The 27,345-nt window shown below is 44.7% G+C and overlaps 1 protein-coding gene across 1 annotated transcript; it reads left to right on the top strand.

The window, feature by feature from the left end:
* The first annotated feature begins 37 nt into the window (after positions 1–37).
* LOC139302999 (SH3 and multiple ankyrin repeat domains protein 1-like) lies at positions 38–26,393 on the top strand. Its single transcript, XM_070926681.1, has 27 exons — positions 38–517; positions 4,041–4,244; positions 6,509–6,580; positions 6,673–6,781; positions 7,198–7,349; positions 7,992–8,159; positions 8,474–8,515; positions 9,175–9,291; positions 9,398–9,475; positions 9,690–9,756; positions 10,022–10,191; positions 10,332–10,462; positions 11,474–11,613; positions 12,059–12,172; positions 12,771–12,849; positions 17,941–18,023; positions 18,196–18,320; positions 19,485–19,620; positions 19,797–19,877; positions 20,342–20,350; positions 20,537–20,563; positions 20,658–20,714; positions 20,893–21,014; positions 21,588–21,711; positions 21,801–25,041; positions 25,157–26,053; positions 26,342–26,393. Exons 1-27 carry the CDS (start codon positions 38–40, stop codon positions 26,391–26,393), a joined length of 7,077 nt encoding a protein of 2,358 aa, XP_070782782.1.
* The last annotated feature ends 952 nt before the right edge of the window (positions 26,394–27,345 follow it).

Genomic DNA, 27,345 nt, shown 5'->3' with positions numbered 1-27,345 from the left:
CTGAGCCCTCTCTGCAGTGACCCCTGCACAGCAAAGGATGCTGGGAAATAACGAGCACTTTTATCCCAGTCAGGATGACAAAGATGGGGAGGATGAGGAGGAGGAAGAGGAGCAGGGAAGAGAAAAAGGGGAAGATGGACGTGACATGGAGAATGGAGGGTTAGAGGGTCTGGAGGAGAAGGAAATGACGGGAGGACGACAATCCTGGGAAGGGAAAGGTGGCGAGGTAGTGAAACCAGCAGCCATTGTGGTCGGTAGACAGAGAGCCGACAGGCCGCTGAGGCCGGGCAACCTGGGCAGCCGGGGGATCACATACATGTCCAATCAAGCCCTGCTACATCATCACCCAGCCAATAAGCAACAGCATCATCTCATCACAGCCAATCACGCAGGCCTGAATGCGCTGCAGAAGAGGCGAGCTCTCATGGAGCGCAGTATGACCACAGTGGCTCCGCTGGAGGACACTTTCCTGACCATGATGGTGTTTCGCATTGGAATTCCTGATATCAAACAAACAGTAGGTGCATGTTCTCATCACAAACACCGTGCCAAGCATAATGTCATGAAACAAAGACACCTACACACGAAACAATTCTTCTTGACCCCTTATTTGAAACCGATTTAAATCTAAAACTCTTAAAAGAATGAACTGTCAAACTCAATCAAAATCAAACGTTTAGAAGTCTAGTTATCTATATAAAAAGTCTTCCTTGCAAACAGGGCACTGACTGGAGGACTTTCCAAATGAGGAAGTAGTTCAAGCCAAGTCTCTCTGGTATTACTGCCTCAGAGAGAGACAGCTTTAATCTGACAAACAGAATGAAATAAAATAATAGCTCAGGCTACTTTACAACGTTAAGGTAGTTATGCATTTGGCTTATGTAACCTTTACTTCTTCTGATCTTTGTACAGACCAAATTAAACCTGTTAAGATTATTTTTGTAATGGTGGGGTCATCATATGTACATAATTTGTTATTCCAATACATATGCTGGTATATAGATTTGTGACAATGTCAAAATTGGTCAACAGAGATTTGGTAAGAATACAACCCCAACAGGGCTTTTCCCACTTTTCCACCCCAGCAAGCATATCAGGCCAGCACTTAGTTGCTGTGTTCATTCTCTATTTTTATACCCTGACTTTCTCTCTGATGGAAGCTGGAAGGATTCAAAATTGATTCTCTTCAGCCATTTTGCATCCCTAAACTTGCAATTTTGCTGCAGTGTTGACTCTACATCTGTTTCAAATGGGTTGTGGAGGAGAACCCATGGGTACTTGATGCGTACATTTTTTACATTAGCCTAATAGTGTGCACAGCTGTACAAGCAGCACATTTCTTATTTCAAAGCATTTTCATTCCAGTCATCCCACAAGCCCAGGGATGAGTCCCAGAAGGAAGTAGAAAGAATTACAGAGCCTGACTTGTGTTGAGCAACCTGCGAGGGCAGACATATTCAGTCAACAACACCATGTAAGCATCTGCCTTGGGTCAGGTATCGTCATAATTAGTTTCCAAAACTGAAGCTAGTATCAATTCACACTTGGAGTAGCTCTCGGCTGTACAGTGGCAGCAGGTGAGAATTGGCCAACCCACACATGCCATATCCAGGTGAGAATGGGTGCCCCACTGTAACCCCTCCCCCCATTCTCAATTTTCAACTCCCTGAACATGCCGATTGTTCTACATGTCAGCTAATCTGCCCTCAATATAACAGTAATTGCTAATTATCTAATAGGTTTTTAATGAGTTTGGGGAGAGCTGGGGAAGTGAGTGACACTGGAAGGGAAAGAATATGGTGGAAGGCATCTGTGTTGCTCTTAGGTCTCCGCCACAGGCATCATATTCAGCTCTGCACACCACCGACAAACACTCCGTACCCCCGAACCTCACAGCTGAAATATTGTTGAGCTGAATTGAAGGGAGATGAAGAGAGGGAGCGAATATTAGGAGCTAGTTAAGGAGAGGGAGGGAGGAAATGAATGCTGTGACAATAGAGGTGGGGAATGAATAAGCAAAGAGGAGGAAATATGCATTTACAAAAACCATAATACTGCACGGTGAAGGCCTAAATAACTCTCCTGAGTGAGGACAAGTACTGCCAGAAAGATCTCAGAAAATCCTTAATTGTATAAAACAGAACGATGGGGAGAGAAGTGTCACTGTAATATACAGTATGCATTACATTAGGCTTCTCTCCCAGGGATTAGCCACTCGATCTCTCTCTCTTTCACACACACACACACACACACACACTGTAGAAATATATACACTACACTGCACAATTACACTCACAGACACACACACATATACTTTACAACTCTCTTGTGTGCGTGCAGATAGACACACATGCACATCCTCATCATGTGGTTTACCTCCTAGGGACCACCAAGACATTGCTACGGCAACGGGTGCCTGCCTCCACTAATGAAGTGGTTGCCATGCCAATAGAGTTGGCTACACTATCAAATAGTGCAACCTAGTGGGGAGGGTAGGGGGCTCCAGAGGGGACATGGAAGTGTGCTGAACTGTGCAGTTTTACTTACAGTTCTCTGAAATGGAACAATAGTGTGGATACATACATCTCATTTAGACCTCTCAGGCCTGCTGTTAAAGCCCGACTCCCGGTCAGCTCTGTCCTCCGGCTCCAGACTTTAATAAGAAATGGACAAAAAAGATGGTCTTCCTGTGGAAATGCAAGAAAATGGAATAATATGAGGAAATGGGCAGTGTACAAATCACTGTGAAATCTAGTTAGGCATGCCACATACACATAATACATCCGAGGTATTTTTTCATTGTTGCCAGTGAGCCTCTGGTGTATCACATGCAGACACACAGTAAGAGGCAAAGGAGCTTTCTCCTCTGGATTGTGGTGCAAATCTGACATCATGCATGCAGAGATCAAAGGAGAAAATAACGAAAGGGAAATATTTATCCCTGTATAGGATCTTTACTTCTTCATGAGGGGTTAAGAGAAAAAGTGGTGTGAAAATAAATGTGAGCGACACCCAAATACACACTATAAGGACAGCAGGAGTCATCTTATTTCCATGAATGTGGCAAATAATTAATTATTTAAAAGTAATGCATTCATATTCTGCACACACACCACATTCTCATGCATTCATCATTCACCAACTGATGTTAAAACCGTCATGCTACATTATTAATCCATCATAATAAAATGCCATTGGCCATCTATCTAACCAAACTGACTAAATGTAGCAGAAATTGTGTGTATTGATATAATTGTGTGCATATATACAAACACTCACACAACACAACATGCAAAACTAGACATACAACCATTAAATTAGAGGCTGTTTTAATGAGGTAAATGAATACATTATTTAATGAGCTGTTAGAGGCAGAAAGTAGACTAAGTATAGTAGTATTATTCAGACTGTTTACATAAGTAAACATAGCACTACCACAATATAAAAGTACTCCTGCAGTCAAAGTTTCACATTCGCATTACAACATTGTTGGTATTTTGACTTATATTTTGACTAAAAGTGATTCTTGGGATGGACTCCAAACCCTGTGACCTCGTTTCTTTTTTAAATTTTAAAGGTAGGTTCACCCAAATTACAAATATATCCTCATTTAACAGACCTGTAGTGATATCTAACAATGTAATTAGATAGTTTTAGTCCATCTCTTCCATTTCCTCTCAAAACACCAATACGGAGGTGAATTTAATTTTGTTTGTGCTGCTCAAAGCCTTACAAAAAGGCATAAAAAGTAGCAGCAAAATCTCTTTTTCAGAAACAGTGTCCCTGTTGCTCTAGATAACCCACAAACCTTGCTGTAAACAGTTTACATTAAAGTACCCTTTTTCTGTTGCTTTCGTTTTTGGGATGAACCGACCCTTTAATTTTGAGACATAGCACCTTGCAATCGAACTTTAATTATTAACCGTTAAGCATTACTATTCCTGCTTCCAGAGCACGTGGAGATGAGAGAAACATTAGCACATCACCTCAGAGGCCTCTGACCTCCACGCTGCCCTGTGCTGTCTGTGTGTGTCTGTCAGAGGTGTCTCCAGTTTGACCCGGACTGTACGGTGTGGAACGCCAAGCAGCAGATCATCTGCTCCCTCAGCGAGTCCTTGTGGGACGTGTACAACTACGGCCTCTTCCAGCCGGCTGGAGATGGACGGGACGCCAAGTTCCTGGAGGAGGAGCGCGCCATGCGAGACTACGCACAGTCCTTTGAGAAAGGGGTGCCTTACCTGGAGGTATGGAGGTAGAAATGGTGGGAACGTTATTTTCGATTTACTGAGGTAATGAGTCCAAGTATCCCTGTAGAACAGTTAACTGTTCAGTTATTTTCCCCAAATAAAAATCTAAATGCTGTTTACTCGACTTCTCCAAACTGCCAGGAATAACAATCTGGTGGGGAAATACTTGATGTATTTATTTGTTGGCCTAAAATTTGTCAAATTAAAATATACTTAATCTAAAAAAAATACTAAAGATCAGCCTATAAAATAGAGTGTTGCTACAACCTCACAAACTGACCTCAGTTTCCTCAGTGGTAGCTACTGGCCTGACTGAGTGCACTCTTTATTAGTGTTCATAGATATTTGTTTCATGTAGACATTTTTTGTTTGTTTATGTCGATGTTGAGTAATTTACTCTTAAAGAAAATACGGCCTTGTGGTCATCATGAAATTGCATACAGACAAAAAAAAGTAGCAGCTGTTAAAACATTTCTACAGCTTCTGTAGTTTTATGACTTTAACTACTGCACTGCATCAAACTTTATTGCTCATAATCAAAACCACAGGGAATGTACTACAATTACAGACAAATTACTCAAAGATTAGTTTTTTTTATCAGCATTCCCATGTTCAATGAATTGTGAACAAAATTGACAAATAAATTGTGACAAAAATAATATCCACATCATGGATTTAATTGCATTCTGTACATTATGTATCCTACAAATTCTATTACATTTCTCCACTTTTTAGGCAGTGTGGGCTGTGTGATGACATCAGTGTGAAGTTGTCATGCTGTGATACAGTTATCTCACAGTGCCCTCTGGTGGCCCAGCTGCTGTAGATGTTGATGAGCTGGGTGGGGCTGAGAGAGTATCCTGCACTCAGGATTTTGCTTCAGAGCAGAGTGTTTACATTCTTGACAAGGTTCCAGATGAGGACATGTCCGTGTACTGATGCGGCCCTGTAACTAAAGTCTGCTCCACAGCAGAATGTACAGCTCTATGAGTGCATGTATTTATAACATGAGTAATGCCATTTTGAATCACTTCAGTGCTTGAATTGGACCAGTATTCACCGGTATAGAGTAGTCCCTGGATATTGTTAGTTCTTACTGTGTACCACCACCTATTAATAAGCACATTATAGTTATTTTATTGTAAGTATATTCGGCCAGGCTGCTCCTTTATCCTGTCCAAACACACCTCTGATGCTTGAAATACGCAGCTGCTCTCTGGCTGTCTGAGATGCAGCGTGAGGCTCAGTTCAGCTGTCAGCTGCTAGATAGGAGCTTAGACTCTCTCCTCTCACCTCCACGCTCCTCGGCCTGTAAACTGTTTGCTGTCACAGTACAGCACTGATGTGGAGGCAGCACATGCAGTCAGGTGGTTTTCATTGACGCAGTCTCCCATTCAGAGAGGAAGTGGAAGCCACCTGAACTTAGTTTACTCATCTTCTGAAGGAGGTTATGTTTACGACTCGGTTGGGTTTTCAAAGACTGATTCCCCTGACCATGTTTTCGGAGAATGTTTTCAATTTCACCATCTAATTTTTTTCCCTGGCTGAATAGAGAAGACTCATTTAGACCACCACATAAGAACACTCAGCAAAATACTGCTGTCTGTACATTTATCATTTACAGAAAATAAAACAAAATATTTAAACAAATACACAGTTTTTTGTTCTGGTCAGGGTGAAACCTCCATTAAATCATGGTATAGGTGTCAAAACAGGATATATTATCAATGTACATTATTACATTACATACAGTTCAAGCACTGAATCTATGTATATTAGTGGCAGGTTTAATCAGTTCATCATAACATGTGATCAAGCCTTTCCCAAAAAACAGACAACCAAATCTGACTTAATAATTTAAAGAAATACATTATGGAGCTGTTCCAAAGGCTTTGAGTGGGAGAGTGAATTTCTGGAGACAGTGAGAGTTTAGCTGCAGTTAACAAGGGTAGTGGTGCTTTTTGTGCTTGAAAGCTGCAATGCTGAAATGAACTAAATTTAATGATTTGTTCAAAAAGCGCAAACCAGCATTCTTTGAATCCAATAAAATCTATTTTTTATTCAATTTCCATTCCCAGCTCTGCTTCTCTGCTTTAAAAAAACTGTTCAGATTGTCAAACACCATCTGAAGAACAGATTTACAGCACAAATAGTAATCTCTTTTTTTCTTATTTCCTCTATGTACGTTGTCACTGATAGACTGAACGGTGTTGCAGTGTGATGAATCACAGTTTTCACACATATCTTTTTCTGGTCCTCAGTTTAGGTACAAAACCAGAGTTTATAAACAGACGAATCTGGATGAAAAGGCTCTCTCCAAACTCAGCACAAAGGTATTTCTTCTTGTGTCTATTGAACATTGCTGGTACACAGTATTCATTTCCACCCACTGACATCCTTTTCCTCCCTCCTCTACCCCTCTCAGGCCAGTCTGAAGAAGTTCCTGGATTACATTCAGACTGGGGCAGTGGAGAAAATGGCGAAGGTCCTCGATAAAGGTCTTGATCCAAATTTTCATGACCCAGACAGTGGAGGTGAGTTTGCCACAACCCTGTGTGTAAATTACATTTTTAAGAGGTATATAGATTCATTCAAATAAATGATCTTACCAGAGGTATTGAGTGATGATATGAAATACTATAATCGTATCTGACAGTGGTCACTTTCACCTTTCTACCTGCCACCCTTCCTGATCAGAATCAGAATCAGAATCAGAAATACTTTATTGATCCCCGGGGGGAAATTGTACAGTACCTGTGCTCCCATTCAAGAGTAGAAAGTAGCATAATTTAGAACTAAAAGTATGTACAAAATATAAAAATAAGAAATAGAAAATAAAAAATATACACATTTACAGTATTTAAGTGAACAATGAGGTAAAAAATATATACAATAACAATGTATATGTATGTATGTGTTGCACTGTCCCCCGCCCCCTTCTGTGGGTCAGAGACCCCGCTCACTGTGGCTGTGCAGTCAGGCCTGCCGGTGGAGGGCATCCGGTTGCTGGTTCAGGGCGGCTCTCATTTGGACTTTAGAAACAGAGACGGCTTGACAGCGGTGCACCAAGCTGTGAGGGCTCACAATCACGCCGGGCTGCTGGTAAGGACTTTGAACTTTGGACAGGTGATGTCGACAAAAATGAAATTAAATGGATATTATAAGAACACACATCATCACATAAACATCTTATATAAAAAGTCTTTAATGTTGAAGGGAATAAATCACCATTGCAAAAGCTGCATCGAATGTGGGTGGTGGTTAGATGGAAAGATGATTAGAAGCATTTGACAGTGCCTGAAATACTGTAGACTTAACACTATCGGTTAGTAACAAGTTGTGACTGCTGTTCCTTTCCTTTAAACAATGTACTTGCAAATTGGTGACAGAGGTTTTTTGCCTTTTTTGGAGCTCTGGTGGCTGCCTCATGTTGCTTTCAAAGACCACATATCAAAGCCACTTTTACAGGTGACAACTACTTAACATGACCCACTATTGTAAAAGTGTTTCTTTGCAAGGAAATGGTTGCATTATTTTGTCTATTCCTGCTACTTATGATTGTATTGATCAGTAGCAGCATCACAACTAAAATAAGGCCCAGATATATATTCAATTCTCTCTTTCTTTCTTTCTTTCTTTCTTTCTTTCTTTCTTTCTTTCTCAGTTTATCTATATATGCAGACAGAATATGCACACCCACCCACATTAGAAAAGTAATGCTTTTCTTTTGTCTCTCCTTGCCAGGCCCTCTTGTCCCTCGGGGCGTCTCCAAACTACAGAGACCGCTGTGGCCTGACCCCGCTGTACCACACTGTCCTGACAGGGGGCGAAACCTCTTGCTGCGAGACCTTGCTGTACTACAGGGCGAGGCTGGGGGCGAGGGACGAGAATGGCTGGGACGAGTCCCATCAGGTACCAATGGACAGTTTAAAACTTATTAAATTGATGATTTATAATGAATTCACCAAATACAAATCTATCTATACATTGATTCCCATATGGTTTCATGGTTTCCTTTCATATTTTCATGTGAAGCATCTCTGGTGTTTGTCTCTCGTCATGTACTTAAGCAATGCACCAACATTTCTTATCTCTGTGGCTGATGTCATGTCATGTACCGTCGCCCTCAGTCCCTCTCAGCATTTTCTCACACCCCTCTCCTCTGTGCCTTCCTCACTCGTCTCTCCATTATCTCTCCTTCCTCCTCTCCTTCTCTCTTTCCATAGCTCAGGGATGAAGAGGAGTTTGGAATGGAAGAAATACATAAGGTAACCTTCATCCTACCATCTCATTGTCCCCACCAGCCTTTCAGAGGCAGAGGCACTGAGAGACAGGATTTGATAGAAATGTAGATAAACTGAAGTGACCACATAGTTTCAAATCTGGTTCATCTCAAACTGAGTCCAGTTCAGAAAGAGCATTGGAAATTATCTCTTTCTTACAGTAGATACGGGTGCATTGCCGACATTATGTCTCTGTGACATTCTGGTAAATTTGCGTTTGTGCTGCGAGCTGGTTGTCATGGTATTTTATTTTGGTTTTGCCGCGCTCTGTGCTTTACTTTGTACATATCTTGTGATATTTTAGTCCCTGCAGAAAAATATGAGGAAACCTCTCAGGCTGCTGAAGGCTCATTTCTGTTGTTTTAATGCTTTTTGTTTCCTTTCTTTTCCACCACGGTGCATTGTAATTGGCTCTGACCTGTTTTTCTGTAAGAGTAATTATGGATCTAAATGTGGATATAAGACATATTATTTCCCTTTCTTTCTCTTTGTATCTCTTTTGCAATATCTTTCATCTCGTCCCCTTTTCTGCCTAATTCTATTGTACTGAAACAGCCCTACATGAAATCACCTTCCAATCTTTTTCTATATTTTTTAATACTGACAATTTGTGGATATTTCTATCACACTCTTGACTTTTAAAGGCATGCCAGAATGGCTTTGCCCAGCACTTGGAGCATCTGCTGTTTTATGGGGCAGATACCTCTTCTCAAAATGCCTCAGGGAACACTGCACTTCACATCTCTGCCCTGTACAACAAGGTAAGTATGGAAACAGATCCCTTATATGAAACTATTATTACAGTGATTATTACTGCTGGTGTTTCTAAAGGTGTTAACTGATCACTTTCCCTCTCTGAATGATCAGGAAAGCTGTATCCGTGTTCTACTGTACAGGGGAGCAAATAAGGAGGCAAAGAACAAACATGGTCAGACCCCTTTTCAGGTAAATGGTTTAACTTTCAATTAATACTGGACGCATTTTTATCACGTTTTGTCAAGTGAAATTGCATTTGTAGAGTAGCTTTGACCAGCAGTTTTTTCACTGTAAGATAAAAGAGAAAAAGGAGACAACACAGTAAAACAGGCAATAACTACCATAGCGAAAACAATTATTATAGTAATAATAATTATATCATTTACCTTTTTTGTGTTTGCAGATAGCTATAATGTCTGGTCACTTTGAACTCGGGGAAATCCTCAAAAACCACAAAGATTCTGACATAGGTAAGCTTTCATGTCAAACTGTCTCTTCTGAAGGGGCTATTAAGTGTTGCAATCGGTTCCCAACATCTGCTTTTCTTTGTATTTTCCTGAATCTGTATCATGTGTTTGCCTTTACAATCTCCCTTCTTTTCCCCTAACAATCTACCTAATTTCTCCCTCCATTTCACCCTGTCACATCAAACCCCACTGCCCTTCCTCACCTCCTACTCCTTCTTACTTATCACCTCTGAACCCTCACCGGTAAACCTCACACCCCCATCTTCAGTGCCCTTCTTGGAATCACCAAAGTATGTTCCCAAGCGAAAAGAGAGCGCCCACACCCTGCCTCTCCCCTCACTTCATTCCCACCCCCTACTGCGCGCTAACAGCGATAACACCATGACCCAGTCTGACCCTCTGCCCTACAAGGCTGCAACCAATCCCATCCCGGGACAGGTACTGAGGACCATTAGGTGGATGCTCATCTGCTGATCTTTGTGATATTGCATTGTGTTGCATTGCTTTCTCAGTCTTTTACTTATGGTAAGTTAGAGGGTCAGCCTTGACGGCCTGTCTATATGGGTGTGTTTCTACAGGGCCAGCGCAGGGCCTCCATAGGCGTGAGAAGCTCCAGCAGCCCCAGAACTCGTACTCGCTCTCCATCCAGAGGGAGAGGAGGCCAAAGTGACACAGAGGAGAGGCATCGGCAGCCAAGAGGCAGACAGGGGTAAGGAGCCTATGGAGGGAAGATATACTGTGTATGTGAAGAGAGGGAGAGTGGTGGGACACTATTCTGACCAGGTCCTCTAAGGCCATCTACTAACAAGAGTTCACTAATCTCCAGTTACCATCAGCTGTATGCAGGGAAATTACTATTTGTGTCTCAGTTGCATACTGTATTCTATTTTTATTTTTTTTAACTGCAGGAATGTCACATATTTTCAGTGTGGTATGGATGTACATTGTTGTGCTGCAAAGCAACAGAAATGGAGGAGCCAGCAAAGCCTGGCAAACGTCTACAGCCATGCTAGCGGCTCTGTTAGACTGTGCAGTGGTGCTTTGAGCTAAATGCTAACATCAACATGCTAACATGCTTACAGTGACAAATGTTAACATGTTATGTTCACCATCTTAATTTTGCGTGTCAGCATGCCAGTGTTTGCTAATTAGCACTTAACACAAAGTACAGCTGAGGCTGATGGGAATTACTTTAGTCTTTGCAGGTATTTGATCATAAAACAAAGTATTGGACAAATGAAAATGAAAACTTTAGGATTTAGCATCTAGGAACTATGAATGTCTGTACCAAATCCTGATCCATCCAATAGCTGTTGAGATATTTCCACTTGGACCAAAGTGGTTGCTGTTTGTAACGTTTTCAATTTTTAAATTAGTGATAGCATCCTGAAGTCGCAGCTTGATTGACACCCACCATACTACATACTACATTTCTACCCTCCATTAATTTCTTGTATACTAACTGCCGAAATAGTGTATTATTATAGCATAGAATTCAGGCACTTTGAATGTGTTAGACACTGTTAGTAAATACAAGATTGCAGCATGCATTCTTACTGTTGGTATGACTGATTAGTATGACTCAACTACTGACTGTCTCTGGTGTAGCCTGACAAGCTGTATGTCGTCTCACTTTGTCTCACTTGTTTTTCCACAGTGTGCAACACAATCTTATCTCTCAGTTTTGTAAGACTCTCTCTCTCTCTCTCTCTCTCTATAGTGCAACTTCAGCGGGCAGTGGGGGAGGTCAGATGAAGCGTATGTACAGCGCAGTGCCAGGGCGGGTTTATGTGGCCACTCGTGGCCACTCTGCGAGTGGAGACAGAGAGCTCACACTTAGCAAAGGGGACAAAGTTAAAGGTGAGATAGAGCCTAAATTGATTTAAAAAAAAAGAGAGAATATATTTGACAGATCAACTGCAGATCATTTGGTGTATTAATGCTACAGTTGAGATACTTCAAGTGTGGCTGAAATACAGTTTGATGCAGAACAAAAATGTAAACTGCTGTATCTAAAACAACAAGGAAGCGATGTACATGAGGGAAGAGAGCATTGTAAACAACAGAAATGAGAAGCGCCAGCAGACACATCCAGTCATCCCAATGCAATACATGTTCCTAGCCGTTCTCAGTATATTGTACAATGTTATTATAAAAAAGGTAGCTAAAGGTAAACAAGGAAGGTTGAGGGAAAGATATGTAAGAGTGTATGTGACAGTGTATTTACTACCCAAATTAAATTCTACCCATATATCTATGTCTATCTCTTCATCTGTCTATCTATCTGCTTGTCTGTCTGTCTCAGTGTTAAGTGTAGGAGAGGGGGGATACTGGGAGGGAACAGTGAAAGGTCGCACTGGCTGGTTTCCTTCAGACTGTGTGGAAGAGGTGGCGGGCCTCACCAAAGACAATCGACCGGGTAAGACAAAGCCAGTCACTATTGTTATATTAGTCCCTTTGGGTTTTGAGGTAATCTATGGAGAGGTGGATTTTGTAGCTGACCTATGGATAAGTCTTATTTGTTTTTGTAAATCTTGTTTTTTAATCATTCATGGATAAATTCAAAGACATTTGTTATTGATAGTTTTGAGATTACTCTCACAAAGTCAGCAATGTCAAGAGGTGGGTTAACCAGACACTTAACAATCATAAAAAATGGCACATAGATGGGAGAAAGGGCATGCTGAGAAAATGGGTTGCATACTCCCTCAGGCTGGAATTATCCTTTAAGTCACTGTAACACCCAGCACATGTCACACTCATGTTCACCAGCCGGCCCTTTTGCAGCAGACAGTGGCTCGTGCAGCACAGACATTCACTTTTCTCCTATTTTCACAGCTGCACTGTTCACGCAACAAGCAAACCATATGCCAGCCATGTAGAAGATGCAAAATATATTTAATTCATTTGTGTGTCATGCTGAGGACACAACACTTCTACAGAAAGACAGAGAAGGTGTCATGACGGAAGCTGAAAGTTTCAATTGAGCATATGTTTTGCCTGCATGTGCCTTGCAGAGACGCGCAGTGAGAAAGCCAAGAGGAAGCTTTTCCGTAACGTCACCGTGGGAGCCTACGATGGCACTGATGGCCCCAGGTAAGAAAAGTTCCTATCACCCTTACAACCTGTGATCGGTCGATAATTAAGTTGGGGGAGCAACAATAATCTGTCAGCTTCAGTCCTGCAGTAAACCGAGCCTTTAAGAAAGGGAGTAAACTTGAAAGCCTACATCGCTGTGTAAATGTGAGGGTTATTGTGTTTGTGTGCCGTGTGATGTGCTGAACTGTCCCCGACTTCTCTCCCAGTGCATGCTGGCATAGGCCCCAGCCCCTCGCAACCCTGAACAGGATACCAGTTTAGAAAATAGATGGTCTAATAAAACTGGAATAAACCTGATTGGCTGCAGCCTTTGATACACATGAGTGTGGGCAGCAACTGAACTGTCTGCTCTCTGGTTTATAACTGTAACCCAAGACTGTGAGGCCAGTCAAGGTGATTGAAATAGTTGAGACACTCTTGTTTTGCAGGTAACAGAACTCACTTGTTTCACCTATTGTGGCTTCACATCTCCCTGTTTGCTGTGTTTGTGTCTCCTTTCTGCTGATCCTGGACAGAGCTTGTTCTCTATTGTTTTGTGTGAACACGTCAGCGCTGAAAGCACAAAGAGCAGCCATGTCATTTTCAGCTCTGCCCCTTTTGGCTCCGCCAGACAAATGCACTTGTCTCTTTGATACCTCCATCCACATGCCTCTCTCTCTCTCTCCCCTCTCCGGTTGCTTGTTTACACTGAACACAATAATGCCATAATGAAAGATAGAAGGGGGTGCTTCTCCTCCTCCATGGCATCTGTCTGAAGCTGCAGCTCAGCCCCGGGCAGCTGCAACTGTGTATTATGAAACTATGCATGTTTGTTTCAGAGTTAGAGTGCATGTGAATATGCCTGTGTGCGTCTTCGCGACGTGTACATACATCATCCTGCTGATGAGTCATGAGGAGGCTGAAACACCAGGCGTTGGTTAGGTCCCTGGGCTAGTGAGAAGGACTTACCAGTAGCCGCTGGGGGTTTTACAGCCTCTTACACATTGTAGCTGACATTACCCTAGTGCTGAGCAGCTCTCACTGTCATTCAAAAAAGGCATTCACTTTAATGCAGCTGCGCTTGTATTCTAAATGGAAATAGCAGCCACTGGGGTTATATTACCTGTGCTAAGTTGGTTAAGCGTAATTGCAGCACCGTGGTGAAGTGGTGCTCAATTAAGAGCAAGGTGATCCGGAGCATGTTCCCTCACTGCAGGGAGAATGTCAATTACTATTTCAGAGGGAGATAGAGAGAGGAAGAGTGTTTGTCAGCCTGTGTGGTGATGACAGCCCTGCTTTAGAGGAGAGGAGGGAGCGGGAGGAAAGTTTGCAAATGTGCGTGTGTGTGTGTGTGTGCGCGAGTAAATCCAGGGTGGGAATCAGCTGTTCGTATATCTGTGTTACACCAGTCAGTGGATGTGTAAATGCAAGCACTGTCTCTCCCTGTGTCGCCTTACATGTACACCCATCCCCCGCATCCCCACCCCGCAAATCCAGCTCTCCATCTCCCCGATTTTGCAACCAGACTCTCTTCCTGTCATGTACCAGCGCACACACACACACACACACACACACTCTCCCTGTTGTGATAATCGCTGGCTCGCTCTCTCTCTCTCTCTCTCTCTCTCTCCGTCTTTCTTTCACATTGTCGTTCTCTTGTCTGAAGTATGCGGGGTGCAGACCAGCACGCCGTCTCTCTCCCTCTCATTCCCCACCTCTCTCGCTCTCTCTCCTCCGCTCTCGCGGCTCTCTCTGGCTGAGCTCTCGCTGGAAGACCGGGAGGAGGAGGAGGAGGGAGGAGGGAGGCGGGAGGAGGGAGGAGGAGGAGGTGGTGGAGAGTGCGCGAGAGAGAGAGAGAGGAGGGGGGGACATGGCAATGGGGGGATGCGGAGAGAGAGATTTCTCTCTCTCCCTCTCTTCTTCGTGGCCGTCACTGGGCCCCAGAAACAGGAGCGTGTGGTTCATTTACAGGTAGCGGCTGTTTCCTCATTCATTGGCTGGCTATGGATGTGAGGAGAGGACAATGGAGAGAGGGGAGAGGTAGATGATGCTATTGAGAGGCCGTGCCTTTTCAAAGACAGACTAATAAGCTATGTATTCTGTGCGTGCGTGCGTGTCTCTGAGTGTGCGCGTGTCTTAAATTTGTATTTTTCCTCTGCATGTGAATATCTGTGGGACGGAAGTGGCTATTGAATGGAGACTCTGCAGCATGTTTATTTCTGTGTCTTCCTCCCGTGTGTCTCTGAACGCTGTATGCGTGTGTTAGTGCATGAAAGGGAGCACATATTGATGCATTTCAGTCAGACAGTGTGGGTGTATTTCATTCTCTTTGAGTCATGATTTCTTTAAGCAGATATTTTTCATTCACCAGGACATTTATTCCTGTTCCTTTAAAAATGCTATTCTCACATCAATCCCATATTTTTTTTATGTGTCCCAGTGTGTCATATTTTGGCTGTACAGAAGGATGAAAGTGAATAAGTCAATGAGTGGCAAGAGTGGGGTTTATCAGCATCCTCTCGAGCTCTAATTTGAGATACCGGTCGTTTCTGTGCATGTCTGTGTGTGTGCATGCATTCGTGTTTATGTGTGTGTGCATGCGACTATATACACTGAATAAAATATATGTGGTTTTCACATATAAGTGTATACGTCACAGTGCTGGATTGCTGTGGGAGTATTTCTCCTGTACATACATTTATGTATATGTACTGTCTATCTACCACGTCTCCATCCACAGTGTGTGTCACTAACATCCATCAAGTGCTTCACTTGTGGTGTGAGGGTATTGTCCCCACATAGCCAGTCTATCTGCATGTGCATTCAGCAGGTGAATGGTTAAAAAGCTGCCTTTTTTCTCAGTAATTGTGGATAGAAGAGAGGATGACTCAGGAGGGTACATAATAACTCGTCTCTAGTAGGCTTCCAGCTTCATTGCAGCCAGTTCAGAGAGAGTGTGTCCTACCAGCCAACACCAGGGACGTTTGCGCTTTTTATGGCCCTAATTGGCCAGGAAATTGTGGTCAATATGGTGACAGATGAGTTAAATAGGTTTAAGTATGTAAAGGAAATCAGGTGTGTTACTGCGAGCCAGCGGCACCACTTAGAACCACCTGGAGGACCAACGCAGGCCATGTTTCCCCCTTGTAGAAGTGGATGGATGAAAAGCCCGGTGGATCCGTCCACCCACTCCATGTTACTTTGATCCTCAGAGAGGGAAAGCATGATGGAGGACAGGGTGAGAGAAAAAGGAATGAGGTGTGAGGAGCAGATGGCTGGAAGGCGGCTGTGCGTTGGCGAAACAGTAACATTGATGGAGAACACACAAGGGATGGACCTCAGTAGGGGAAACTGGTGATCGTCTGTTCAGTGCTAAAGTTACGGCTTGGTGTCGAAGTCTGGATCTTCAGGCCTGTAGGCCAATGCTCATGACTCTGCTGGACCTCTGTGATTCCACAGCCAAACTTTATTACATGCTCTGCCGGATTAAATACACAAAACCTTGCTGGGTCTGTGCTGTAAGAGACGTTGTGGAATATAATATTATACTGTCATTGTTATTTTAGTAGCAGAATACACACGGGTGTTTCGGAAGTGGTGGAGGCAGGATGAAGTGATGGGGTCGTCTGCCAGACATTGAAAAAATTCAAGCTCTGTTGCTTAAAATCTAAAAGTAAATCAAAATGTGGCCACATTTTTAAAGTGCTTACAGGGTGAAGTTATCCTGATGAATGTCTGGCTGTAGAATGAAGTGGTTGTGTTTAAGTTTTAGGTTAAAGATAGTTAAGGTTGGATTTAGCGCGTTTTGGGATTTGGGTCTGCTGACTCAAGCGAAGGAGGCAAAATTTGTATGCAGCCTGAGAGTAAGGAGTGCCTGAAGTATTCAACTCAGGGCCAAAAAATCCCATGCCATCCCACACACCATTCACCCAAACTTCCTATTTGAAAGGGGGAGGGACACAAAACTGTATTCCCAGAGGAAATTATGTCCTTGAGTATACCCAGAGCCTTTTTACTGCATTGTTTTGGCAGTCAAGCTATCACTGTAAATAAAGACTTACTTGTCCTGTTCACACACAGCTCGACCCTTCTAGGAAATCAAATACTTTGATTTGTCAAGTGTCAGTCTGCGTTAAGTTGAGGAGCACAAACCAACACAGAAATTAGCTGCCTAGGAAAGAAATATCTGGTATTTCTCTTAAATCTTACAGCTCTGCTCATGCCCCGGGCTCTCTAACAGAACCAGGGTGAATTGACATTGTTAGAAAGTCAAGTCCAGAAATGAGTCGTGAGATGTGGCTGTGTGTGGCAGTGTGGAGTCCATTTAACCGGTCCCTATATTAGAGAAAGGGTTGTAAAGCAGCTTGGCCAAAAGTCCCAGACATGGTAATAGAATAATGAAGGAGCTTGCTGGGCCAGCTGTTACACTACTCCAACAATCTCATAATAAGATTGCATCACCGATTTCTGTGATCGCTGTTTCTGCCCCTTGCATATAGTGCTATAGTCTTTGAGCTAGAGGATCTGTTTGTGGAGGGAGATTAGAGGCCTGTCTGACTTCTTCTTGTACATAATTTGAAGTGTCATGTATGACCTGTAGTGGTGCGCTGGAGTCTGTAAAGCAGTATCCTAGCAAAAGCTGCCAGAGGCGGTGAAAGCTAATGCAGCGATTTAGGTGCGTTTGGAAGTTTCCATTATCAGTGAAGTGTATGTGCACATTTTTCTAATGTGCCGTTCCCCCCCGGCCCAGTGCTTGTCAGCTCTAGCTGGATTAGTCCATAGTATGGAATGTCATCTCATATACACTTCCTCCCATTGTGACACTAACTGTATCCCTGCCATCAGCCCTTTTGTGCACCAGCGCTTTTTGTATGACATTCTCAAGCCAACCTATCTTTTGCTGCAGTGTGATTTCATAATGTGATGCAGTATAGCTGTTTTCCACATTCAGAAAATGCTTTATTTGCATGACAATAAGACTTTTCTGTTGCTATAGAAGTCATATAGCTCTCTTCCTCTCCCAATTCTCTCTCTCTCTCTCTTTTTCTCCCCGTCTCTCTCCACCCCCATTTTCCCCTTCCCCTCTGCTCCCTCTTTACTCTCTCTAAGTGACTACATCATTAAGGAGAAGACAGTGCTCCTACAGAAGAAAGACAATGAGGGCTTTGGCTTTGTGCTTAGGGGAGCCAAAGGTGAGCCTCTTCTGCAAAATTCACCTCATATTTTTCTGTCTCTTCAGATTTCTCAGTCTCATATGCTCTTTTTTCTCTCTTTCTAATCTCTCTATCCCTCCCTCATTTTCAAAACCATGTTCTTGTTATCTGTGTCCACTCATGCTCATCCTTTTTGTTGTGTCCTCTGCAGCTCAGACTCCCATAGAGGAGTTCACTCCAACGCCAGCGTTCCCAGCGCTGCAGTACCTGGAGTCTGTCGATGAGGGGGGTGTGGCCTGGAGGGCGGGCCTGAGAATGGGGGATTTCCTCATTGAGGTAAAAACAAGATGCATTTTGGACTAATGCATAAACTAAACCCAGCATGGAACTTAATTTGAGGCCCTGAGTTTCACTAACAGCACACTTTATCCAGAAGCCACATTCAGGTGAAACACCTAGCATCTGAAAATCTAGCATTTCTTGGCCCATGTTGTTGTTTGGTGGTCTATATTTCTCATTTCCAATTAGTAGATTAATTGTTTCCTGTTAGAGTTAGGAATTCACCAACCATACAGGCAGCTTTGGTGGATCATCATGCAGCAAGCACAAGCTACAGGAGGCACAATATTACGTTTTGAGTGAGTGAAGGAACTAATGAATGCAACACGTGCAGACATGTTCCTCTGAGAGTGTCACAACTCATTCTGGGAAATGTAAGAAATGAAGAAGAGAAGTGGGTACCCCAAAAAACTACACTTCTTGTAACTTCTAGATCGATGATATCTGCGGGGCGGACAACAGAATCACCTTACGATACAATAGCCTTGCAGTAAATACCAATTTGTACCACATTTACTAAGAAAATGGCGTGGCGCAAATGTGCGGTTTTAATTGTAACCAGATTGTATTAATTAATAATAATAATCATAATTTTAGTTTCTAACAATTGTTTTTTAGTTATATGATGCATGTTTCTTTCCCACTACTTGGGGCAGACTGCGTCACAAAAAGCCTTAACCTGGCCTATAGTGTTTTTTCTTTTTTTAAGATTGATCCATTTCTGTGGTGAGTTTCCAAGTATATATTTTGTATGTAGAGTATTTTAGTTGCTGTACTGCTGTTCATGCTGCCATTTTGTACCTTTGAAAGTTCTAAACCCAGTTCTAAAAATGGTGATTGTCAAACCGCTATTAAAGCTGACACATACCTCTAATTAGTATTCAACCTAATATGAGTCACTTATGTAGATGCCCAAACCTGTAACTGTGATTTACTGTAGTTGCTGCCTGAATCGCTGGTGTACCGGGCCAAAACACCAAAATTAGGTATGTTTAAAGCTAAATCTTAGAAAACTGTAACCCATTACCAAATGAACCAGTGGTCACAATAATAAAGTATGGTGTTTCAGTTTTGGGGTCCACTCCCTTTAACAATATGGATATTAATGCAACACATCAGCTCATTCTGCATTCAGTCCTTCTGTGTGTTTGTGTCTGTCAGGTGAACGGCCAGAATGTGGTGAAGGTTGGCCACCGGCAGGTGGTCAACATGATCAGACAGGGCGGCAACAGTCTCATGGTGAAAGTTGTGATGGTTGCTCGAAACCCTGAGCTGGAGGACACTGCTCGGAAGAGAGGTAAGAGTCAGATTTTCCTTGTGTGTCATTTCCATCCTATGTTTATGATGTGATAACGCTGATTGCATGTTTACTTTACCTTAAAAGCCTGTTGCAATGTGGTTGTCATTGGTGACTGCATGTTTATACAAGAATACGAAACATTAAGTCTGTATTTGGCTGGCTTCCCTTGGCAGCCCCGCAGCAGACTAAAAGACTGACTCCTCCTGCCATCGCCCTGCGCTCCAAGTCAATGACATCAGAGCTGGAAGACATGGGTAAGATGATTGAGGGGATAAAGGACTGAATGCAAAGAATAAAGAGGAGGGGAGGTCTGGAAAGTAAAAAATGAATTAGATTAGAGTGCCCCACTGTTTTTTTTCTGGGGGGAGACACATTTGAAATAGGTGGGTTAGCAGCTTCTCTGCAGGATGATGGTACAGTACCATGGCACTATTAGGGAAACACAGCATTAAATATTAACCGAGTTGATGCAGAGGGCCAAGAAAATTATCCAGTATAGGTGTGATCTTTTTCATTAGCAATAGTTTGATGGAGAAGGAGCTTTTTTGATTCATTTGCACTTTTGATATGACCTATGAAGAAGAAAGATGATAATTAAAGAGGTAAGAGATATAGAAGCAACTGCATGTTGTGAAATGATACTTGTCTGGTGCCATCAGTCACAAACTGCTCTTTGTTTCTCTTTCTTTTTCTTCTGACCCAAATGTGCTGCATACAGTGGACAAAGGTGGGAGAATCATGGATTTGTGTGCTCTCATTATCATTTCCATCACTATCCCTCTCATCACATCAGTATTCACACCATCACATGTGTCTGAGTATGTATTTCATCCTTTCATCTGCTTAATACACATGACTACACAACAGTTCTAGTCACACCTAATTTCTGTTTCCCGAATTATGTATGCTACAGCAGCCTCTCCGTGGAAAAAGAAAGCAGGTGAATATCAGCCTTTATCATTACCCCTATCAGCCCCTGAGCTTTAATTAAAAGTCAGCCTGTTTGATGCTCTTTTTTTCTCCCCCTTTTTCAGAATACGAGTCCTCTCAGGGTCCTGATAAGAAGAGGACAGTCTATCAGATGGCATTAAGTAAGAAATCATTCTCACCGCTCTTGTCATACTGTAAAAGGGTGTTTTTAAACCTTGAGGGGACAGGAGGGGGCTCACTGAAATCCTCCTTTTCATGTTTATGCCTTTATTGTATGCTCCCTCTCACTACCTCTCTACATTTCTTTCCTGCCCTGCCCCTGCTCGGTCTTTGTTTTAGATAAACTGGATGAAATCTTGGCTGCTGCCCAACACACTATTACATCAGACAACCAGGGCCAGAGGGGTCATGGAGGCAAGAGGGACCGGAGCAAGAGTATTGTTCCCAACGTCTCCAATGAGGTACTGTTGGGAATTGGAAGGAAATGGTCCTAGTTTTGGTCGTTACCATAACTTGGGTTTCCTGCTGGCTTTTTAGATTCAATGTCTGGATCTACTTAACAAACACTGAACAGTTATGGACCTCTCTCCCAGCCCTGCCATAACAGATTCACATATACAGTTTCTTGACTGCTTGAGGATGTAGCACATATTTAGCTATGAAAGTGACTAATGATAGCAAAAAAAATATTCCTATCTATAAAGCTGCTTGGTCTTTAGCTTTTTTTTTTTTTTGCCCTCACTGCACTTTAGAGAAAATGATTGACAATGGACCACCCACACCAAAACATTTGTTTAAGTGTGAGTCAGGTTGTGTCCATTCATCCATGCGAGTGTTGCCTTATATGCTAATACTCGGACGGGCTGGTTCTCCTGCATTGCATTATACTGTATATCAAATCAATATCAGCTTAACAGCCAACATCAGTTTGATTTAATTATATCTGAGTAAATGTTTCCTCTCCTCTCTTTACCCCCTCTTTCCTTTCAAATTCTCTTTTGCTCCCTTTTCAAAATGTGTTTCGACACCTGAAGCAACCCTATGAGCAGCAGTCATCAGTGAGTATGGTGCAGCCTGGACCAGGTTTTGGCTACAACCAAGCTCATTTTCAACCAGGCCACGGTCAGCATGCAGTCATGATGCGTCAAAAATCTATTGGTAACAGCAATTGTCATGGAAGAAATTTCTGCCTGCTCAATATATGAGTTTTCTTTTAAGTGTCTGTTTGCCTGTGTCCTTGTTCTCAGGTGTAACAGAGGAGGAAAGGCAGTATCTTCACCCACCTGCGATGAAGCTGGCTCGCAGCCTGTCAGTGCCGGGACCAGAGGAAATCCCCCCACCCCCTAACACATCCGCCCCAGATCCGCCTTTATCTGCGGGCCCTCATCCTGTGAGAGGGCCTGCTATGCCCATACCCTCTGTATCTCAAGCCCACTACCAGCTCCACTCCCAGCCAGGGCATCCTACTCAAGCAGGCTGGGAGAGGGGAGGACCTGGTGGAATGAACCAGCAGGTCATGGTCCCCACCCTCCGCAGACAATCAGAAGGACTGTGTGTCAGAGAGCCGGAGGCGCCCAGGAGAGGTGGTGGCAAGATGGGAGGGTTAAGGAGAGGCTACAGCAGCGCTACGCCACCGACAAGTGCTAAGCCTAAGGCCCAACAAGCACCGCAACATCACCCGCACATGGCCAACCGGGAGCAGGGTGGAGGGGTTGGCAGGGGGGCGGCCAGGAGGGGTGGTCGAGGAGCTCTGATGAAGCAGTCGAAAGTGGAAGATGGGCTGAGACAGCACAGAGGAAAAGGAGGTGCAGCCAAAGAGAAGAGCTCCATCCCCATCCCCACCATCATTGTCAAAGCGCCCTCCACCAGCAGCAGCGGCCGAAGCAGCCAGGGTAGTAGCATGGAAGCAGAGCCGTCCCACGATGCAGAAGACAGGACCTCAGCAGATGCAACCCCAGACAGCCCCAACACCAGTCTACCCTCACCACTCACCCCCTCGCCACCTCAGCCCCCTACGTCCACTGCCTTGCCGTCATCAACTGTTGCCCCCTCCGTTTCCTCCCAGCAAAACCTGGAAAACTTGGAATACACTTTGACATTTGGTTCAGCCTTTGGGGGAGGAGGAGGAGGAGGAGGGGCACGCAGGGAAAGGGAACGTTTCCGAGATATGAGAAGAAAGAGCGCGTCTTTCTTCCTCTCATCTGAGGAGGACATCCAAGGAGAGGCAGGAGGAGGAGCAGGGGAAGGGGGGGGAGCACTCGGGGCAAGAATTCAGCCTTTGCAGGGCTCACAAATGGAAGTGCCCACCCCTCGTCTACGGCCCTCCAAGTCCATAGATGAGGGCATGTTTTCTGGAGACAGCTATGTCAACTATTCCAGCAGCATGCCCCCAGCCTTCGGCCTGCCTGAGTATTCTTCCCCTATCCTCAGTCAGGATGGCCAGCCAAAGTCAGCTCCCTCAATGTATGGCACCCAACCCACTACTACCTTCATCCACCCACTTACAGGGAAAGTTCTGGACCCCTCGTCCCCACTTGGCCTGGCCCTAGCTGCAAGAGAGAGGGCCCTAAAGGATGACCGCAGGACACGCAGAGAGGAGAGACACTTTGGTCGGCAGCTGTCCACAGTAGGAGCGTTCCCTACCCCTGTTCAGACCCCAACTCCTTCCCTTTTTGCAACACCTACACAATCGGCCTACACTTCCCCAGTGTCCCTCCACCTAAGCTCCCCCACCGCCACCACCTCTCCTGCATCGCTGAGTCGGCCACAGTCACCAAGGATATTACGTTTGGGAGGAGGGGGTGGGGAGAGGATGGAGAGAGAAAAGGAGGGAGGGCCCAGGGAGGGTCTTAGAGTTCGCTTCTCAGAGGACAGAACCAGTCAGTATTCAACCCAGTATTACCCACAGAGTCCCAGGGAGAGAGAAAGGGAAAAGGAGGTGTACGACAGCAGACCTGCTCCACCCATACAGCCTCCTCCACCCCCGGCTCAACCTGCACCTCGCAGACCTTCCTTTTTGCAGATGGAAAGCACTCCCAACACCAGCTACATCCCTCAGTACACTGTCCCCACAGCCCCAGCGCAGACACATGAAGCTATGGGAGACGCAAGAGCAGGGTCGGGCGGAGGTCTAGGACTGATGGTTCTCCCTCCACCAGCTCCGTCAATAGATGCAGATGATGAGTTTGTCTTTGCAGATCCCTTGCCCCCTCCTTTACAGTTTGCTAATGGTAAGAACGAGAGAGTCCAGGAGTTTCCTCGGCAGCATCAACACCCGAGTCAACACTCTGTTGGAGTTGCTCCACCTCCCCCACCCCCTCTTCCATCTCCCAAGCCCTCAAACGTTACCCAACCCTCTCCACAGGGGGGTGACTCTGCCGCCTCCAGCCTTACCTCCTACGACAGCGAGGTGGCCAACCTTACACAGTCAGCTCTCTCTCCATCTTATCCGTCCCCACAAATATTTCCCCCTCCCTCCACCACCACCTCCACTTCTGCTGCAGCTTTGCCTGCCTCATCACTACACAGACCCCAGCCCATGTCCCATTCTCACCCCTATTACAGCAGCGCTAACGACCCCTTAGTAGGTGTTCACACCCCAGCCCAGGACAGAGGCACAGCCGTCCTCACCTCCACCATGACTTATGCTACCACTACCATGACAGCCACTGCCGCCGCCTCCTCCACCACCACAACCTCACCGTCATCCTCCGACTACAGCATGACCATGGCTGGGCCCAAGGCTGGCCTCAGCACAGGGGATAAAGCTACTGACCACATTAATCACCCTACTATTATACCCAAGGGCGGAGACTGGCAAGATGCCGTGGTGGATTCTGGGATTGAGGAGCTGGATAGTCACAGCAGTAGCGACCACCACTTAGAAATGCTGGGATTGAGTGGGCTGAGAGGAGAGAGGGGAGGGATCGGAGGAGACGGGCGAGGAGGAGAGGGAGAGAGAGGAGGTGAGCATCAGGATCCTTGCACAACCTACTCAGGTGGGCAAACATTTGAGGTGCACAGCTCCAAACTGGCAAACCCTGTGTTTCCAAAGATGACTCATTACAAGGAGGGGGGAGGGAGGGGCCCGTCTGTAGCACTACGTAGGCAGAACAGCACCAACCCTGCTCCTTTGCAGTTGCAGAGACAAAGCAACCCAGAAGATGCCAGGTTAGATGGGGCTCTTGCAGATGAAAGGAAGCGCAAGCCGAGTCGATCCAAAATGGAGGATGGTTTTAGCTCCGCTCTGGCTGCCTGCTTAGAGAGGCCCATGGACACTCGGTCAGTGGGCTGGGTTGAGGTCGGGGAGCATGATCTAGGTGAGGTGCAGAGAGATGGTATGGTTTTGGAAGGCCGCAGACTTCATTCACCTTTTTCTGGTGTGAAGGCCAGCATTATCAATGAGCTGAGCTCCAAGCTGCAACAGATGAGTGGCATGAAGAGCATGGATGACTGGACCCACACTCCAAAGTCTCCCACCATGCATAGGTTTGTTTGTTTTCATCAACCAGCCCTTGATATTAAAATGAAATGTTTACATATCTGCTTATTTTAACTAAAGCTTGTTGTTAGAATTAAAGTTCACATTTTTTGTGTCTCTCAGGTATTCGGCGGATTACACTGATGCATTTCACAGCCCCCCTACTGGCCGCTCCACCTCGCCATTACCCACCTCCTCCCCACAGCATCGTCAGATCCTGACACCAAATCTGTCGGCCACCCCGTCTGTCTCCCCTTCACCTCAAGTCCCAATTCAGCGCAACTGGACCCGCTCCCCATCTCCACAGATGCCTTCCTCCCCAGTTCATTCACACCCTCCCCATTCCCCGACCTACTGCCCATACCCAACGTCACCGAAGCATCGGTCCAAGATGCGCAGGCAGACTTTTGATTTTCAGTGCAGTCCCACTAAGGAGATGCGGTCTTCAATCTCCAGGCGCCGGGCTCCCAGCCCTCTTATCTATAACACTGAACAGCCAAACCCCACCCCTCCCAGACCTTCCTCTCTCCCCATCCTTCCCAGTACACCTGTCTACAACAACCCCTTTGACTTTCCCGGGCCCCTCACTCCTCCTTCGCCTGGCCTCCCTCTGGGAGATACCTACAGAGCTTCAACTCCTCCACTGTTCTCTCCATCCGGTGTGCCAAGTCCAAACCCCCTACTTGTGTCCCGCTCTCTCTCCCCCACCCATTTTCTCTCTGGGGCCTCCTCCCCCATGCACTTGCCCCCCAGTCCTTCCTGCCTCAACTATCCCCATCTCACCCCTCCCCCGCCAGCCAAACCCTTCGCTGTCAAGCCCCTACCCTACTGGACCAAGTACGACGTGGCTGACTGGCTGGCTTACCTAAACCTGGGTGAACACAGAGAGCGTTTTATAGACAATGAGATAGATGGATCACATCTGCCTTCGCTCACCAAGGATGACTTCTTGGACCTGGGAGTGACACGTGTGGGACACCGAATGAACATCGAGAGGGCGCTGAAGAAACTCACTGACAGGTGAGGGAGGACTAATAGACTCTGGAACACGTAGAGGCAACGGGGTCAAAAGGTCAAAAAGGAAGCACCGGATGGTGAAGGAAAGTCAAAGTGTCTCATTCCGTCCATGCAAGTTAGCTGGACATCCCCTTTTTGTTCATTAGATGCATATAATTTGAAAAGTTATCTCATCTTCCCTCCATCCCTTCCTCTTTATTAACCTGTTTTATCAACCCTATTTAGTTTGCGCCGTCTTTATTTCATTTCCGCCCATTCTTATTCTTTCATTTGCCCTCCTTCTCTCCCCAGGCGGCTCTCCTCTCCTTTGCATGTCACTACTTCTCCCCGAGACACAGACTGAGAGAGTGAAGGGGTGATTCAAAGATGAAAGAAAGGGAGAGACACAAATTGACAAAGATGAACAGAAGACGTGCAAGTGAAGAACAGTGGACATCAACAGGTTGTGTTGAACTAAGACTAAGGGCTGGATGTGCGTGGGGAAAGTGTTTTCTTGCAAATTTGCTATACATGAAATCGGTGGAATGACTATTGGTCAAGAAAGGGTATGAAGAAATTAAGATTGTCACATGAAAATGACGCTCTTCAACTGAAAATACACAAAACTTTTGACGGACAGGCATTTAATTAACACACTGTTTTGTGCTGTAAAAGACAAACACATATACACACACACACTGACAGATGGATTCTCACACCATCTGCTGCTTAGCAGCACTGAGAAAACTTCAGTCTGAGTTCAAAGGAAAGTTGCTGCTTAAAGGGTGAACCCCAACAAAATGTTACTGATGGTGGCTGAGCCAGAAACTCAGAAAGCAAAAACATAAGAGTCACATCCTAACATCAGTTTTGTAGCTTCAAGCAGATCAGAATATCAAGTGGCTGTGAATCAGAATAAGAGAGCAAGGGTTTTGTTTGTAAATGATGAGAGAAGAAAATGGTAGACAACAATAGTATTCTTTTTATATATTTGCCATATTCCCCCCAAAGGATGCCCCAGTAAGCTTTGTATGTATGTACTTTGCGAGCACTAAATATATCTTACATGTTAAACGGGATTCACTATCAGTAGAACCATTTGTTTTGTAAGTGCTGATCGCAATCATTCATTTGAAACTGGCGAGGGTATTTATAACTGTTGAATTCAAGTTGTGCATAATGAGGACATACACATATTGACAAAATATTGTTGTGAAATGACCTTTTTGTTATTTTCCTGGTTATTCTATAAGAAAGGAGAGGAAACACTGGAGAGGGTTTGCGTGTCATGCAACTGCAAATCATCCTTTCTTCGA

The sequence above is a fragment of the Enoplosus armatus genome, chromosome 20 (assembly GCF_043641665.1).
Source record: "Enoplosus armatus isolate fEnoArm2 chromosome 20, fEnoArm2.hap1, whole genome shotgun sequence".
Taxonomy (NCBI): Eukaryota; Metazoa; Chordata; class Actinopteri; order Centrarchiformes; family Enoplosidae; genus Enoplosus; species Enoplosus armatus.
This window is presented reverse-complemented; position numbering and strand designations above follow the sequence as displayed.

Bases quoted from the DNA above. Each gene is read 5' to 3' on its own strand.
- LOC139302999 (XM_070926681.1), top strand. From the start codon at position 38: ATGCTGGGAAATAACGAGCACTTTTATCCCAGTCAGGATGACAAAGAT. The intron at 7,350-7,991 runs GTAAGGACTTTG...TCTCCTTGCCAG, and splicing joins ACAATCACGCCGGGCTGCTG to GCCCTCTTGTCCCTCGGGGC. The intron at 18,024-18,195 runs GTGAGCCTCTTC...TGTCCTCTGCAG, and splicing joins TGTGCTTAGGGGAGCCAAAG to CTCAGACTCCCATAGAGGAG.